The 13,485-nt window shown below is 36.9% G+C and overlaps 1 protein-coding gene and 1 pseudogene across 1 annotated transcript; both read right to left on the bottom strand.

Moving 5' to 3' along the window:
* Positions 1 to 292: 292 nt before the first annotated feature.
* Positions 293 to 7,933, bottom strand: LOC148915541 (homeobox-DDT domain protein RLT3-like; annotated as a pseudogene).
* Positions 7,934 to 10,307: 2,374 nt separating this feature from the next.
* XTH30 (xyloglucan endotransglucosylase/hydrolase 30) lies at positions 10,308 to 13,188 on the bottom strand. The gene is made up of 4 exons (XM_008239946.3): positions 12,727 to 13,188; positions 12,500 to 12,600; positions 12,116 to 12,324; positions 10,308 to 11,075 (listed from the first exon to the last, which is right to left on the bottom strand). The coding sequence occupies exons 1-4, from the start codon at positions 12,968 to 12,970 to the stop codon at positions 10,550 to 10,552; spliced, it is 1,080 nt and encodes a 359-aa protein (XP_008238168.2). The 5' UTR covers positions 12,971 to 13,188; the 3' UTR covers positions 10,308 to 10,549.
* Between the last annotated feature and the right edge of the window lie 297 nt (positions 13,189 to 13,485).

Here is a 13,485-nt window from a genome sequence, read left to right on the forward strand (position 1 = left end):
TTCCCAGCGCAGCCTGCACTCCTTCCTCTCGTTGTTTCGACTTCATCTCTCTTTCTCGGTCTTTCTTCATGCAGCGCCTCAGTGCCACCTTAAGCGTCGACGTCTCAACGGCAAAACGCCAGCCCAGACCAGCCCAGGCGGGCTAGGCGGGCTAGGCGGGAGGCCACTGCTGCGATTTCATCCTAATCGTAAGGAGTAGCCGCCAGGGAGTTGGGCGCCTCCTAGGCCTCCTAGCGCCCGCCTAGCACCCTCCTAGGCCGCCTAGCCCCCGCCTAGGCCGCCCAGCGCCCGCCTAGCCCGCCTGGGCTGGTCGGGGCTGGCGTTTTGCCGTTGAGGCGTCGACGCTTAAGGTGGCACTGAGGCGCTGCATGAAGAAAGACCGAGAAAGAGAGATGAAGTCGAAACAGCGAGAGGAAGGAGTGCAGGCTGCGCTGGGAAGAAGAAGACATATAACCTAATTTTTAATATAACTAACGGGTTGGGTTTTGTAAAATGGGCTTAAACATTGTAATAAAACGGCCCTATATTAAAAAAAGTAAACTTTTTTTAGCAGTTTTTTTATTATTTAAAATATCTAAGATACAAAAAATACAAAAGTAAAAGTTGTATAATATCAAGGTTTGGAAATGTTAAATTTATAAACCACCATAATAATTACGGCTACTTGAATCTCATCGAATATTCAAATAATATTTACTGCCAAAGTATTTACATATATAATGCAGTTTGCACCATTCATATGATATTATCTTACAAGGGACTGAACACGTTCCATTTAATAGGGCAACGTCACAGTAGTGGGAAAAATAAAAACAAAGAAAAGGTTTCAATGCAAAGATTCTATATGTTACCTCCATTCTGAAACTAGAACCTGCATGAGAAGATGAATTGGAGCCATTATTATTGCACTCAACTTTTCTTCAATGCTTAAATCTGAATATTCGCCTTCCATCTGTCCTAACAACCATACTTCTCCTAGATGGCTCTCATCAATTTTGGTGTATATTATCACCACGTTATCTTTACTTTTGCCATGGTTCATATAAGTACAACTTTTTCATTTTGGAATTTCCTGAATTGCACCCAGAATCATCATCACTACTACATGTACCACTATCACCGAGGTCATCATCAACTGCTCCAGAGTCTTTGGTGTCTAATTGGGATTCCTCCACTTTCTTTTCAGAAGAATTAATACGCACATGATATGTGGATGATGAAATCTTTTCAAATAATGTAATATCACTTGAAAGAGTTGAACCAATTAAAGACTCTAGTTCCTCTATTCCATTGGAAAGGTTCAATTCAGAAATTTGCAAAACAAAAACAAAGTCCATCACTAATTCAAGTGTAATATCACATGAGAGATTATGATAACAATATTTTCAAGAAAATTACCTGCAATGACTTCGCCAACTCAGAATCTTTCAACCCATGAATTCCTTGCTCTAGTAGAACTCCGAACAATTCACCCTTCAAAGTACCAGGGCGTAAACCATACTTCACCACAAGGCTCATTTCCTAGATAACAGAAGATTCAATTTGAAAAACTAAATTTCACATTTATAGATAGGTTTATGCAACAGCAGATAGAGCTTATTAATTGTAGAATACAAATAAAACCACCATCAGAAAGTAAATAAAGGCTCCTGCGCATGTCTAGTCATTAAAGCAAATAATTCCAGAGACAAGCGGAGACAAATAAACATATGCTCAACAGATGTTATTTAGGAATGCACAATAATGCCAACAAGCAAAACTGAAGAAACTATTTCCTTTAACATTCAATCACTACATGTTATATGTAAAACCTAAAATTTCTGATTTTGGTCCTTAAGTATGGAAAATGAATCTATCCAACTGGGGCTCCGCCTCAAGGTAGAAACAGATTATTCGGGGTAATGACAGATCTTAAATGACTATTGCCAATAAGGCTTTGAATGCTCAAGGTTTTGGTTGATGAGCACATATTATTGAGCATCTGTAGCACTTAACTTGCAGAATACAGATGTGTTGATAATTAAATACATTTACTAGAGAGGAAATGGAGCTTAGAAAAATCAATTGCAACTATGGGAGTTTAATTAGAAGACCTTGCTAAGGGCATCCCTTCGCATTGCACCTTGCTTTGAACCAAAACCAGCGGCAACCAGTACTTGACGCAGTATTTCTGTCCATGTTAAGGGTTTAGCGATCCCTTCCAGAATTCCAGAGTGGGTTCTTGATTTTCAACCTGCCAAATCATTTGATAGAGATGCTTAGTTATTGAGTACTTCCATTCGATTTTTTCATAAAAATATGAAAAAACAATTGATTTAAGAGATGAGCAAAAAAGTCTCAAATGTTTGAGAAAAATAAGTATCTCTAATGAACTATAACACAAAAAGCAAGTGGATCTTCTAAAAGTGCATATGGATGGAGTACCAATAGTCTGATTATGATTTTGTTCAGAAAATTTCTTGTCGCCTAAGCGTATCTATCAGACATTCTGGAATGGACACCTTCTCTGTAGTCACACCAAACTTTTGATTATTAGCTGATATCTTCTTTCCTATATTCTTTAAATGTATAAGATATCATTTTGCTACTTTCAGCGGTATTTAACTTCCCTGTAAAGAAACATGTCAACAGTCTTATAGATTGCATTCACTTTTTGTTACCAACAAAGTTCCAAACATATGAGCCTTTAGAAAACTACTGTGACATATATGTACCCAAATGAAATGGTCAATATGACTATACAACATTATCATAAGTTAAATGAACTGTAAATGTCTGTGATCTGCACAATTATATGCTGTTTGTTCATAACTCACTGAGTGAATAAATGCAAGAAAATTGCATGATTTGCTCAAATGAGGTATATAGATCCACAGCCAAGCTCGGCTTCAACGTTAGATAGAAGAAGCTTCGGAAGGGCCACATGAATTTTCCAAGTAGCAAGGAATCCTAAAAGGCATTTTACTTAACAAAGATGTTGAGCAAGTAGAAGACACAATAAATCCGATGTTGGATCAAAGATAAGATATAACCTTGTCCTGAAATGCTTGGGCAAACTCATCAATCTTTAAGGAGCTTATATCTACCTACCATAACAGCGTAAGTATAAAGGAAATGGAAAACCTGCCCAAGAAGGTGAACCCAGAATATATTTGAGTACGATAACTAAACAAAATGTAGCAATCTGAACTGATGACCCCCAGACACATTTGTTAATAAACCCAACCAAAAAAAAAAAAAAACTGCAGCAATCTAGATTGGTGCTTTAACACTGCACATCTTTTCACTCGCCAGTTTCCAAAAGGAATCTTAAAGTTGACAAGATAATAATAAATTCCTACACTCTGTACGAACTACACAAAAGAGAGTTACAACTTACAATTAGATTCCAATATCAAATATAGACCACATTCCATATGTCTCTAGTACTTGATATATCTTTTTCTTGAGTATATCATAGTTTGCATAACATCTCTGCAAGAACAACCTATGACTTCAATCTATGCAATGAGAGCGTTGATGAAAAAGATTAGTAAGGGTAATGAGAGACCATTAGGTAGAATTAGCGAGCACAAAATAATTATTCCAAGCTTTTATAGGTCGTATAATCATGAATACTAAAACAGACCTCATAAATAAGAAAAAGGAAATGCAATAATAGATGGAATGTATGACATCTTTCACAAACGATGTCCTATATTTGCAAAAGAACTTAACAAAATCAGGCCACAAACAGTTTGCAATTCATATACCTTGAACAGTTTCTTGACAATCTCTGGAGAAGAATGCCAAGGTTGCATAGAGAATGGATGCTTCATCTTCACAGAATTTGGAGGAAACTTGGCCAGAAAATCTGAAATCCCAAAAACAGTTTGCAATTCATATACCTTGAACAGTTTCTTGACAATCTCTGGAGAAGAATCCCAAGGTTGCATACAGAATGGATGCTTCATCTTCACAGTATTTGGAGGAAACTTGGCCAGAAAATCTGAAATCCCAAAAATTCCTTATCCACAGCTCAAAATACTATACATGCAGACACATACATATTACCGCATTTCATTTTAGAGTGGAAAATTTGTTCTGTTCTTCCTTCAAACCAACCTTTGCAAAGCGAACAGGCATGATCTCCATTAGTAGTAAAATGATCAGAGCACCCCAGTGCATTTGGCCATCCTTGTAATCCTCTCAGCTCCAGCTCTTCATCATCCACAAGCATTGCAATCTTATTCGAGTGTTCTTGGGAACCTGCTCCTTCCAAAGCAAGTTCACATTTTTCTTTGCTTGGCAGAGTCTGATTCTCATTGTTAGATTCCACCTTGCATCCAAAAGCAAAATGAATGTTGCTAAATCTGCTACCTTAAACCATATATTTGCAAGAACAATTTTTTCACTTACCACTCTTCTTTTGAAGAAATATTTCCTCTTTTCTTGTACCCTATTTCGTACCCGTCCCTGTTTCTGTAAAGGCAACAAATGTCAGACAACTTTCCAAAGGTAACCACTCAGATCGACCTTTAAGATGATCATCCCAAAAGACTTTCTCACATATCTGCAAGCAATACAGACTAAATCACATTTTTGTTGTAGCAATCTTCTGTTCCGAGTTACTGGTTTTCGCTATACACAAGTTAGTGAAACCCATGTCAACAGGAAAATCTCTAGCATCAGGATTGGTTGCCCGTCAGACCGTCATCAAACCTTTTCCAACTCGGGTTTTTTTAATTTATAATAAACAGAGTATAGCCGCTATACTACGGTTTTATTATAAAAACAATTAGTATAGCCGCGCGGCTATACTATTTTTGACACGCGTAAAACCGCCCGGCTATGCTCGTGCTTTTTAAATAAAAGCGTATAGCCGTTCGGCTATACTACGGTTTTTATAATAAACAGAGTATAGCCGCTATACCACAGAATAACAATTAGTATAGCCGCGTGGCTATACTGCTTTTGACACGTGGCGGAATGGGTGCTAATACAAATAGTATAGCAGCCGCGGCTATATTCGTGCTCTTTTAATTAAAAGAGTATAGCCGGTCGGCTATACTACGGTTTTTATTATTTTAAAACGTATAACCGCGCTATACAATTTTGGACACGTAGCGAAATGGGCTCCAGGGGCCCTTTTCTATAAATAGTATAGTCATCCGACTGTACTTCGGGTTTTGTTTTAAAAAGCATATTGCTACCCGGCTATACTCTATATATTTTTTTTCAAAGCGGCTTTACTTGGCTCCTTTTCTTTATAAATATTATAGCCAGACGGCTATACACTTTACATAAGACACCATTACCATTTTGAGTTGACCAGTAGTTTTTGGAAGAGTTCCATTAAAATGATTTTCAGAAATGCTTGCCTCTTCTAGGAATGTTAGATTTCCCAAGGACACTGGAATTGGACCTGATATTGAAGTACTCAAAAGAGCAAGGAGGCGTAAATGTCTGAAATTTCCCAGCTGAAAAATCATTTGTCGACAGCTTCAGTGACTCCATTTGACCTGAACTACACCTTGACAAGTTTCCCAATATTTCTGATACGCTTCCATTGAAATAGTTTCTTGACAGACCAAGAACCCTCAATTTACAAAGATTTCCCAATGAGTTTGGGATTTTCCATTTAAGTTGATTAGCAGACAAGTCAAGATTGACAATGGCTGTCAAGTTTCCAATGGAACTTGAAATTTCACCTCGCAAGAGATTCAAATAAAGGGATAAGGGACTCAATATTGCTACAAGTGCACAACCATTGAGGTATGGTACCCCAGATGATGTTCCACCTGAGATTAAGAACTTCAAGCCTTGTCATGTTTGCAACACCAACTGGTATTTGATTGAGTTCGCAACTGGACATATGCATCTGAGTGTGTTTGTCACCTGAAACCAATCAGATGCTTTGCTAAGATCTACACGACTCATGTCCAAGTACTGCAAGCTCGAAAGACCAGAAAGCCATTGGAGATTTTCAACCTTCATCCAGTAGTAGCTTTTACTCCGGAGTCCTAGAGAGCGTAGACTCGAGAGATTTCCCAATTGATGCGGAATTATTCCAGCGAACTTTGAGTCTGAGAGGTTAAGATATCTTAAACTTCTTAGAGAACCTAAGAAGCTAGGAATCTGTATTCTTCCAAAATCATTGTTGCTTGGATCCAAGTAGCTCAGATGCTTTAAATTTAGTTTACCTTGCCACCCAAAGAGCTTTCTTGATACAAACTGTAATTCAGATACTCATCTGAATAATAATTCCCACGGTGCAGCTCACGAACATGACCGGTTAGATTGTCGCAGACAACTCCAGTCCAATTGCAACAATCTCCCTCCAAGATAAAAGCCTATTTGAAGGATCCTTAAGATCTTGCTTGAACATTAGAAGTGCTTGTCTCTCATTTTGTTTACAAGGCACTCCCAAATTTCCATTGCATAAGCTAATGGTAGTAATGGTTGCAATGCTTTGAAATCTGAAAACTGAAACAATTCTCATGGCTTTGTCCATGAGATTATATCTTAATAGGTGATGTGTGTGAGCAATATAACTCATTTAGAATAGTGCAATATATACACATACTACTACACTAGAACTGAGAGTGAAGGTCCAAACTCAATATTTTTTTCAAAATCATTTTCAAAAATGGTGAACAAAGTCGTTGAGTATGTAGACTAGTAATAAGTTATGGGTTTATCCAGAGAAAGAAGACAGAAAAAAATAGAAAAGAAAGTGTGGGATGACTTGATAAAAAAACAAAAGCAAAATAAAAGATTAGCATAACCTCTTCGGCTGGCGGGGACTGAATTCAAACTTTGTAAGAGCGTATAACTAGGTAAAGTTTCAAAAGTTGAAAACACATAACAGACATGAAGAAAATGAAACAAACAAACAAATAATTCTGATGGAATCACAAATTCTGTATTATGATTAGGATCAAAATGGTTTGCTTCTGGTCATTGGTTAGGGAAAGGTAGATACGGTTAAAATAATAATATTAAATAGATCTAACTATGATCACAGTTATGCATCCCAAACCAAACTATAAGCAGTACATAGCAAGAACTTCCTCTCAGACAAAGCTATATGGACACAACTGACAAAAGGGATCAGGGAAATTAGTAATTGCTTGTATATATGGCTTCCACCTTCCATTCCCCCTAAATAAAATCACACTATTTCCCTGCATTGTGCAAAGACACAAGCTAAAGTCACTTTGCCTGCTTGCTTAGTCACAAAGCAGAACAACTTTGTACAACAAAAATAACTTCAGTATTATACCTCTACCTCTACCATTATTTTTCTTTATTGATCCATGGACTAATCTGTCATGTAGAATCCTTTGCCCCATGTACCTGCACCACATGCACAACAAACGAAACCAAAATGCAGGTTTAAGCAGCAATTAGTGTAAGATTTTCGTGAAGATTGTGTATATATGATATGTTTTCCAAGTATACTTGCCTTCCAAGCATCATGACAGTAGCTTCAGGATTAGCACCCGGGGTGTGATAAAACGTTGAACCATCAATAACCCTCAGAGAATCAATACCAAGAACTCCATATCCTTTATCAACAACCCTCCCAACTCGACACCCTCCATGATAGTGCCATATGGTCTGTTGGAAATTTTGGAAATAACATATATTATTAAAGCCTTAAATTTTGGAAATTTTGCAAAATACATAGTTTAGGAAATTCTTGCAATGAATCTAGATGGGAATTCTGAATTTCCACAATCATCATACCTTTGGTGCAAATAAACTATCAGATAGAAAATAGGGAGCAGAATCTTCAAACCAATAACAAAAAATGAATCTTGGGTGGGAATCACAGACAACGATTGCAAAAAAAAAGGGCCGCCTAGCTCCTAGCCGCTTGCCTAGGCCGATTTTTCCAACACTGTTTAAAACTCCTACAAACAATTTCAGTTGTCCTCAAATGATCCATAACTCTAATTGACGAGCACAAAATGACATACATATGGGAATCACAGACAACGATTGTGAAAAATCGGCCGCCGAACGCTTAGCCGCCTAGGCAGATTTTGTGTAAATAGGGACTTTGTGTAATTTGTTTATTACAAGGAAATACATTCTCTACAGCAGACATATGAAAATGAAAAAGTGCTCTGTTTATAGGATTGATTATACAAACAGAAGCAAGAAAACTTCGCAGCACGAAACATGTATCCATATTTCTCATCCTCCGAGCTGGAGAGCTTTCACAAAATCTGTATTAAAGGTAAAAATAAAATAACCATTAACCCACCCATAACAAACAAATAAAAAACCCACCACTACCTCCAGAATATCCTAGTGAACTGAATGAATGGCTTGTTGATTTAAGACATGCAGAATCATTACTTCTGGTTCTGGAAAAATAATTAAAGAGGTCTTGGCTTCTAAAGGTTATACACAACCATATCAAGGTTACAATTTATGATAAACGTTCCTGGTGGTTGAGTGCATATGCAGATCCCAATGTTGATCTTTTGCTTCGAATTTAAGAGGTTATCAACAACCATTCCTTAGCTGGCAAATTTTAATGAGTTTGTGAATGATTTTGTAGGATCTTCAAAAAGTGGGTACCAATTTAAAATGAATCCCAATGTTCTGGGATTTTATACAGTTAATTCAATTTTTTTTTTCTTGTTGCCCAATTATACATGCATAGTGAGATTTAGAGTGTGAGGCGGAGGCGGCACATGCTTAGCCTAGCCTGAAGGTCGACCATGTCATGACTGGAAGGATAAAAGATAACAAAAACAAAATAGTTCGAATGCGATGGATATGTTGGATAACCATTTCTAGTTAGACAATTTGGTATGATAAAATTTGAGTGTTGTTAAACGAACTCTAAAATTACTTTGATTTTACTGAAGAAATATGATCGTGTAGATATTACTCTGATTTTGAAGACCACTTCTAGAAAATTAACAGTCCATGAACTAACTGAACTTCTCTATTCAATGGCTTCAGTTTCATCACAGTTTGTCCATCTTAGTTTCATAAGTCATGATGACCTATAATCTTAGTTTCATAAGCCATGATGACCTATAATCTTAATCTTGTTTAGCTGTGCTCTGCTTAGTTTATTTTTCATTTCCAATTACACTTATGTAGTTGAAGTCTTTTGTTGCTTATTAGGGTATTTTTGGTAGTTAAATAGAGTGTACTTAGTTAATTTTATATTTTGATTTAAATATTAGGGTATACTTAGATCGTAATTAGGTGTACTCAGTTAATAGATTGTAATTACGTGTACTCAGTTAATTTTAGAGTTCGTTTAATAACACCCTAAAATTTTAGAGTGTTGCTAAACAAACCCTAAAATTAACTGAGTACACCCTATGATCTAAGTGCACCTTAATATTTTAATCAAAATATAAAATTAACTTAGTACACCCTATTTAACTACTAAAAATAACCCTTGTACACCCTAATACCCTTTATCACACGACATCCTAATACCAATCCTAAACTAGGTTTTTGTTTTTACATGAATTCCTGCCCTCATGTCAAATTTTGGGTTCGCCTCAAAATCTATTTAATTTTGTAAGCTGTTGTGGAAGTAGATTTGCTAGCTCCTACAATTCAAAGCTTGATTCTTGTAAATCCTTGTGATTTTCTGTGAACTATGTGGAGGAGACTCAACATCTCTGTCAAATAACTAGTGAAATGCATCATCACAAGTCCAAAATCCTTGAGAATTTTGGATGCTTCCAAGTTAGAAGAAATGTTTAAACCTTGGGATTTTAAAGTCATCCACTTCAACTTTACTTTATTGATGATGTTGAGCTAAGAAGTCATACTGGAACAAACCTTTCTATTCAAATATGGCTGCCCATCTTTTCCATTAGGAAGAATCAAGTACATGGAGAATTTTCGACACTTGTCTTTTGCTATGTTTGTAAGGAAGCTCTAAGCCTTTGAAACATCAAAGACTCTTAAAATTATACAAAAACTTCTCTGCATTGGATTAGGTTGAATATGGTGAGTAGGATGTACTTATTAGAATTATATTTGTTTCACAATTCCATATATCCTTTTAGTCATTTTTTATTAGGGTAAATTAGTAATTCAATAAATACCTTGGTAGTAAGGGGCACTCAGTTAATTTTAGGATTCGTTTAACAACACTCAAATTTTATATATTGCTGGAAAAATGAATTTGGGTATCATATTAAAACAATATCAATCGACCTAATGATTGGCACTTTTTATTTTTAGGTACGCGCTCATCAAATTAAATTTATTTCATGTGTAACATATCCACGAAATCCAACGCAAAAAAAAATATATATGAACAGGAAAACACCAAATTTGTGTCTAACCAAAAAAGACCCCACCAAAAGTGGTTGCTCATATATAACTCATGATGCTAACTTTTATACTAATTTTCAACAACAAATTAAGGTTTGAACTTAATTTGGAGAGATAAAAAGGGAATGACGCCCCACCAACCTATATAGGTACAGTATTGTATAGTATGGCATAAGCTAGGCTTGAATTTACATGCATGCATGAGTTGTATGAATAAAATATAATGGTAATGACCGAAAGGTTAATAGGGCGTAACGTCCGAATCAGGGAGGACCCGATTGCGATTGCGGGTTCTCCGCTTGGACTGCCGCTTGTGGCTGCCGCCAAACTTCAACCTGCCGGTGTCCTTAAAGCGCGCCCTCTCGGCCGCAATGGTGACGCACTCGGGCGGTGGCACGGGATACCGCAACGAATCATAGCAATAAGAGTAGTACATGTACCGCTGCCTGAACCTGCGCATGGCGGCCCGCCGCTGAGGTGTGATGACGGAGTAGTCCTGGGTGGCAAGGAGGGCGTATTTCTCGGCGCATGCTTCAGCGGCTGGGACTTGCTGGATGGGGTCGGCAGGGCAGCCATCCAGGACTAAGTCTTTGAATTCGGCGACGAAAGGGGCATATTTGTAATTCACCTTGTATTTCCCTCCTGATGTGGCCCAGTTGCTAGCATCCCATATAGTCGTATACAACGACATTGGCTTTGATGGGTAGTCACCCCCCATTTCTTCCCTTCTCACCACCTCTCTAATTGGAACGTCATCCACATAAAATCTGATACATTAACAAATTTTTAGTAATTAATTAATTATAAGGGAAGATTTACTTGCATCATCTGAAATTGATACGTCAATCATGGCCTTCATTTAATTGAACAAATTTTACAAATCATGGCATTAATTTAGTTGAATAAATTGATTGATTATATCAATTCCACACAAAAAAATTACATTTCTTCATCAGTTAATATATATATAGAAAGGCATCATCAATCAATTTGTTCAATTAAAATTAGGCAATGATTGAGTCAATATGGTTTATAGAAAACTTCGGATCTGCATGGGTCAGTTTGGTAGCCTACCAAAAATTTGGTACACCATCTAAAAAGTATAGGAGGATGCTTCCTTTATCCTTACATATCAAGTAAAAGGCAGAGAATCAACATTCAAAATATCAGAAAATGTCATTGATTAATGCAAATATTAAGAATTGAGATTATTAATTAAATGAGGAAAAATGTTTATGGTCTAGTATTGCTACAATTTTGTAAAAATACATGAAAAATTAGTGTATATATATATATATATATTTCTCTATTATATACGACAAAATTATTGTGTGTGTATGCGCATGTATATAAAAATGATTCTTGATGTTTCTTTGAGAGCATAAAAGAAAATTATTCTTGTGTTAGATGTGACATGTAGGTTTATTATTAGATTTTAAACAAAGTATATATGATCACATTTATCCATAATTTTTTTATTTAATCAACCATCTAATTAGTGTGACCTAAGCATAACACATGTTGGACTTTTTCCCGAGAAGGTAGAAGCAACCCAGACGCAATCCCAAAGCGTGTGTGGCTGCTCGTGAGGTCAAATGAGCATACAACAAAGTCTACAAAGCATACCACGTAAACAAGAATGCGAGAACCTTCCCAAAACAGAAGGAACAATCAAAGCAAAACATGGCATAGAAAAAGAAGGCAAAACAAATATATATATATATATGTAGAAAAGAACACAAATTCCAGAAGGAAATTAATAAATATTAATAATAGAAATATGAAAAAAAACAAAAAAAAAACTCACATGGTGATTTGAGGGGTCCAAAGAATGCTATATCGGTGGAAGTCCCTGGTAGGGTCGAACCACAGCCGGTAACGCTCTTCCCGGCCGCGGTTAGTGCTGCCATTTCCGTAGACGTTGGTTTGGAATCTCCATGGCTTCCCTTCTGTGTTCCCTAAGAATTCTATGTCTAACTCGTCGTGGCTCTTCTCGAATACGTCCGCGTTTGAGGTCTGTTTGTTCAGTTTGATCACGATCATATAAATAAACAAATTAATTCATTTCCAGGATATGTGGCAACAAAATTTCTTAACTGATGAAAAAGTACATGATTTTTGTATAAAATTCCCCCAATTTCTTCCCAACCAGAAGGGATTCCAATTTCCAAAATATAATAAGAGAACTTACGTAGAAGGCAACACAGATACCGGCAGTGTAATCGGATGGCAACTTAATGTTGGCGCTAAAGAAGCCATGGTTGTAGAGGTTAGAGGAGATGAAGCCAGACCCTTAAGTAAATTAATTAACCAAATTAATCAATATGAAGAATGAAAGAGAGAAAAAAAAAATGAATAAAGGTCGAATTGTATAGTATTATACTAGCTTTTCTGCACGCGCAAATGAACACAACTAACCTGTAAAGCGGTCGAGGAGAAGACGAACACCTTTCCCGTCGGGGGAGCGGACAAGATTGCCGTCACCGAAGAGAGGGCTGTATCCTTGGTTGAAGGGGATGGTGGTGAGGTTACTGAAAGCTGCGTCCACGTTGCCAATATTAGCCATACACATGAATATGATTAAGAAACTGATGATCAGAGCGTGGAGAAAGAGAGAAATCCCATTAAACCAACATCTGCAACGTTTTATTGTCCCCTCCATAATTTTCTTTTCTTTTTTCTTTGTAATAATTCAAATTTTGATCTGTATTGCCTTTTGTTTTAATTCTCTCTCTTTCTCCTCTCTCTCATCCGATCCCACCTCCTTTGCTTTCTCTCCGAGTTTGTTTATATGCAATTCGCAAGAGGAGGAGCTAAGAGGCCACCAAACCAAGAGGCCAAGAGGGATTTAATGCAAAGGTTACGAGAGAAACAGATAGAAAGAGAAAGAGAAGAAAAGAAAGACAGAATATATGGTCCTCGGCTGCTGATCAGGCTTTGAATTAATTATTTAACTAATTAATTGGAGGATGCACGATAATGCCCTTGGTTGGCTGGGATATTATCCGATTGGCCATCAGTGATCAAATCGAAGAAATTCTAGAGCGTATTTTAAACAAATGGAGCAACTTCATTAGATATTCGTACAACTAAGAAATCAACATCACGCCAATGGTTTATAGCCCAGTGAAAAAAGGGCTTTCACTTGCAGACCAGAGATCTTATGTTTGAATCTCA

This window comes from Prunus mume, linkage group LG7 (genome assembly GCF_029339155.1).
Source record: "Prunus mume cultivar Tortuosa linkage group LG7, ASM2933915v1, whole genome shotgun sequence".
Lineage (NCBI taxonomy): Eukaryota > Viridiplantae > Streptophyta > Magnoliopsida > Rosales > Rosaceae > Prunus > Prunus mume.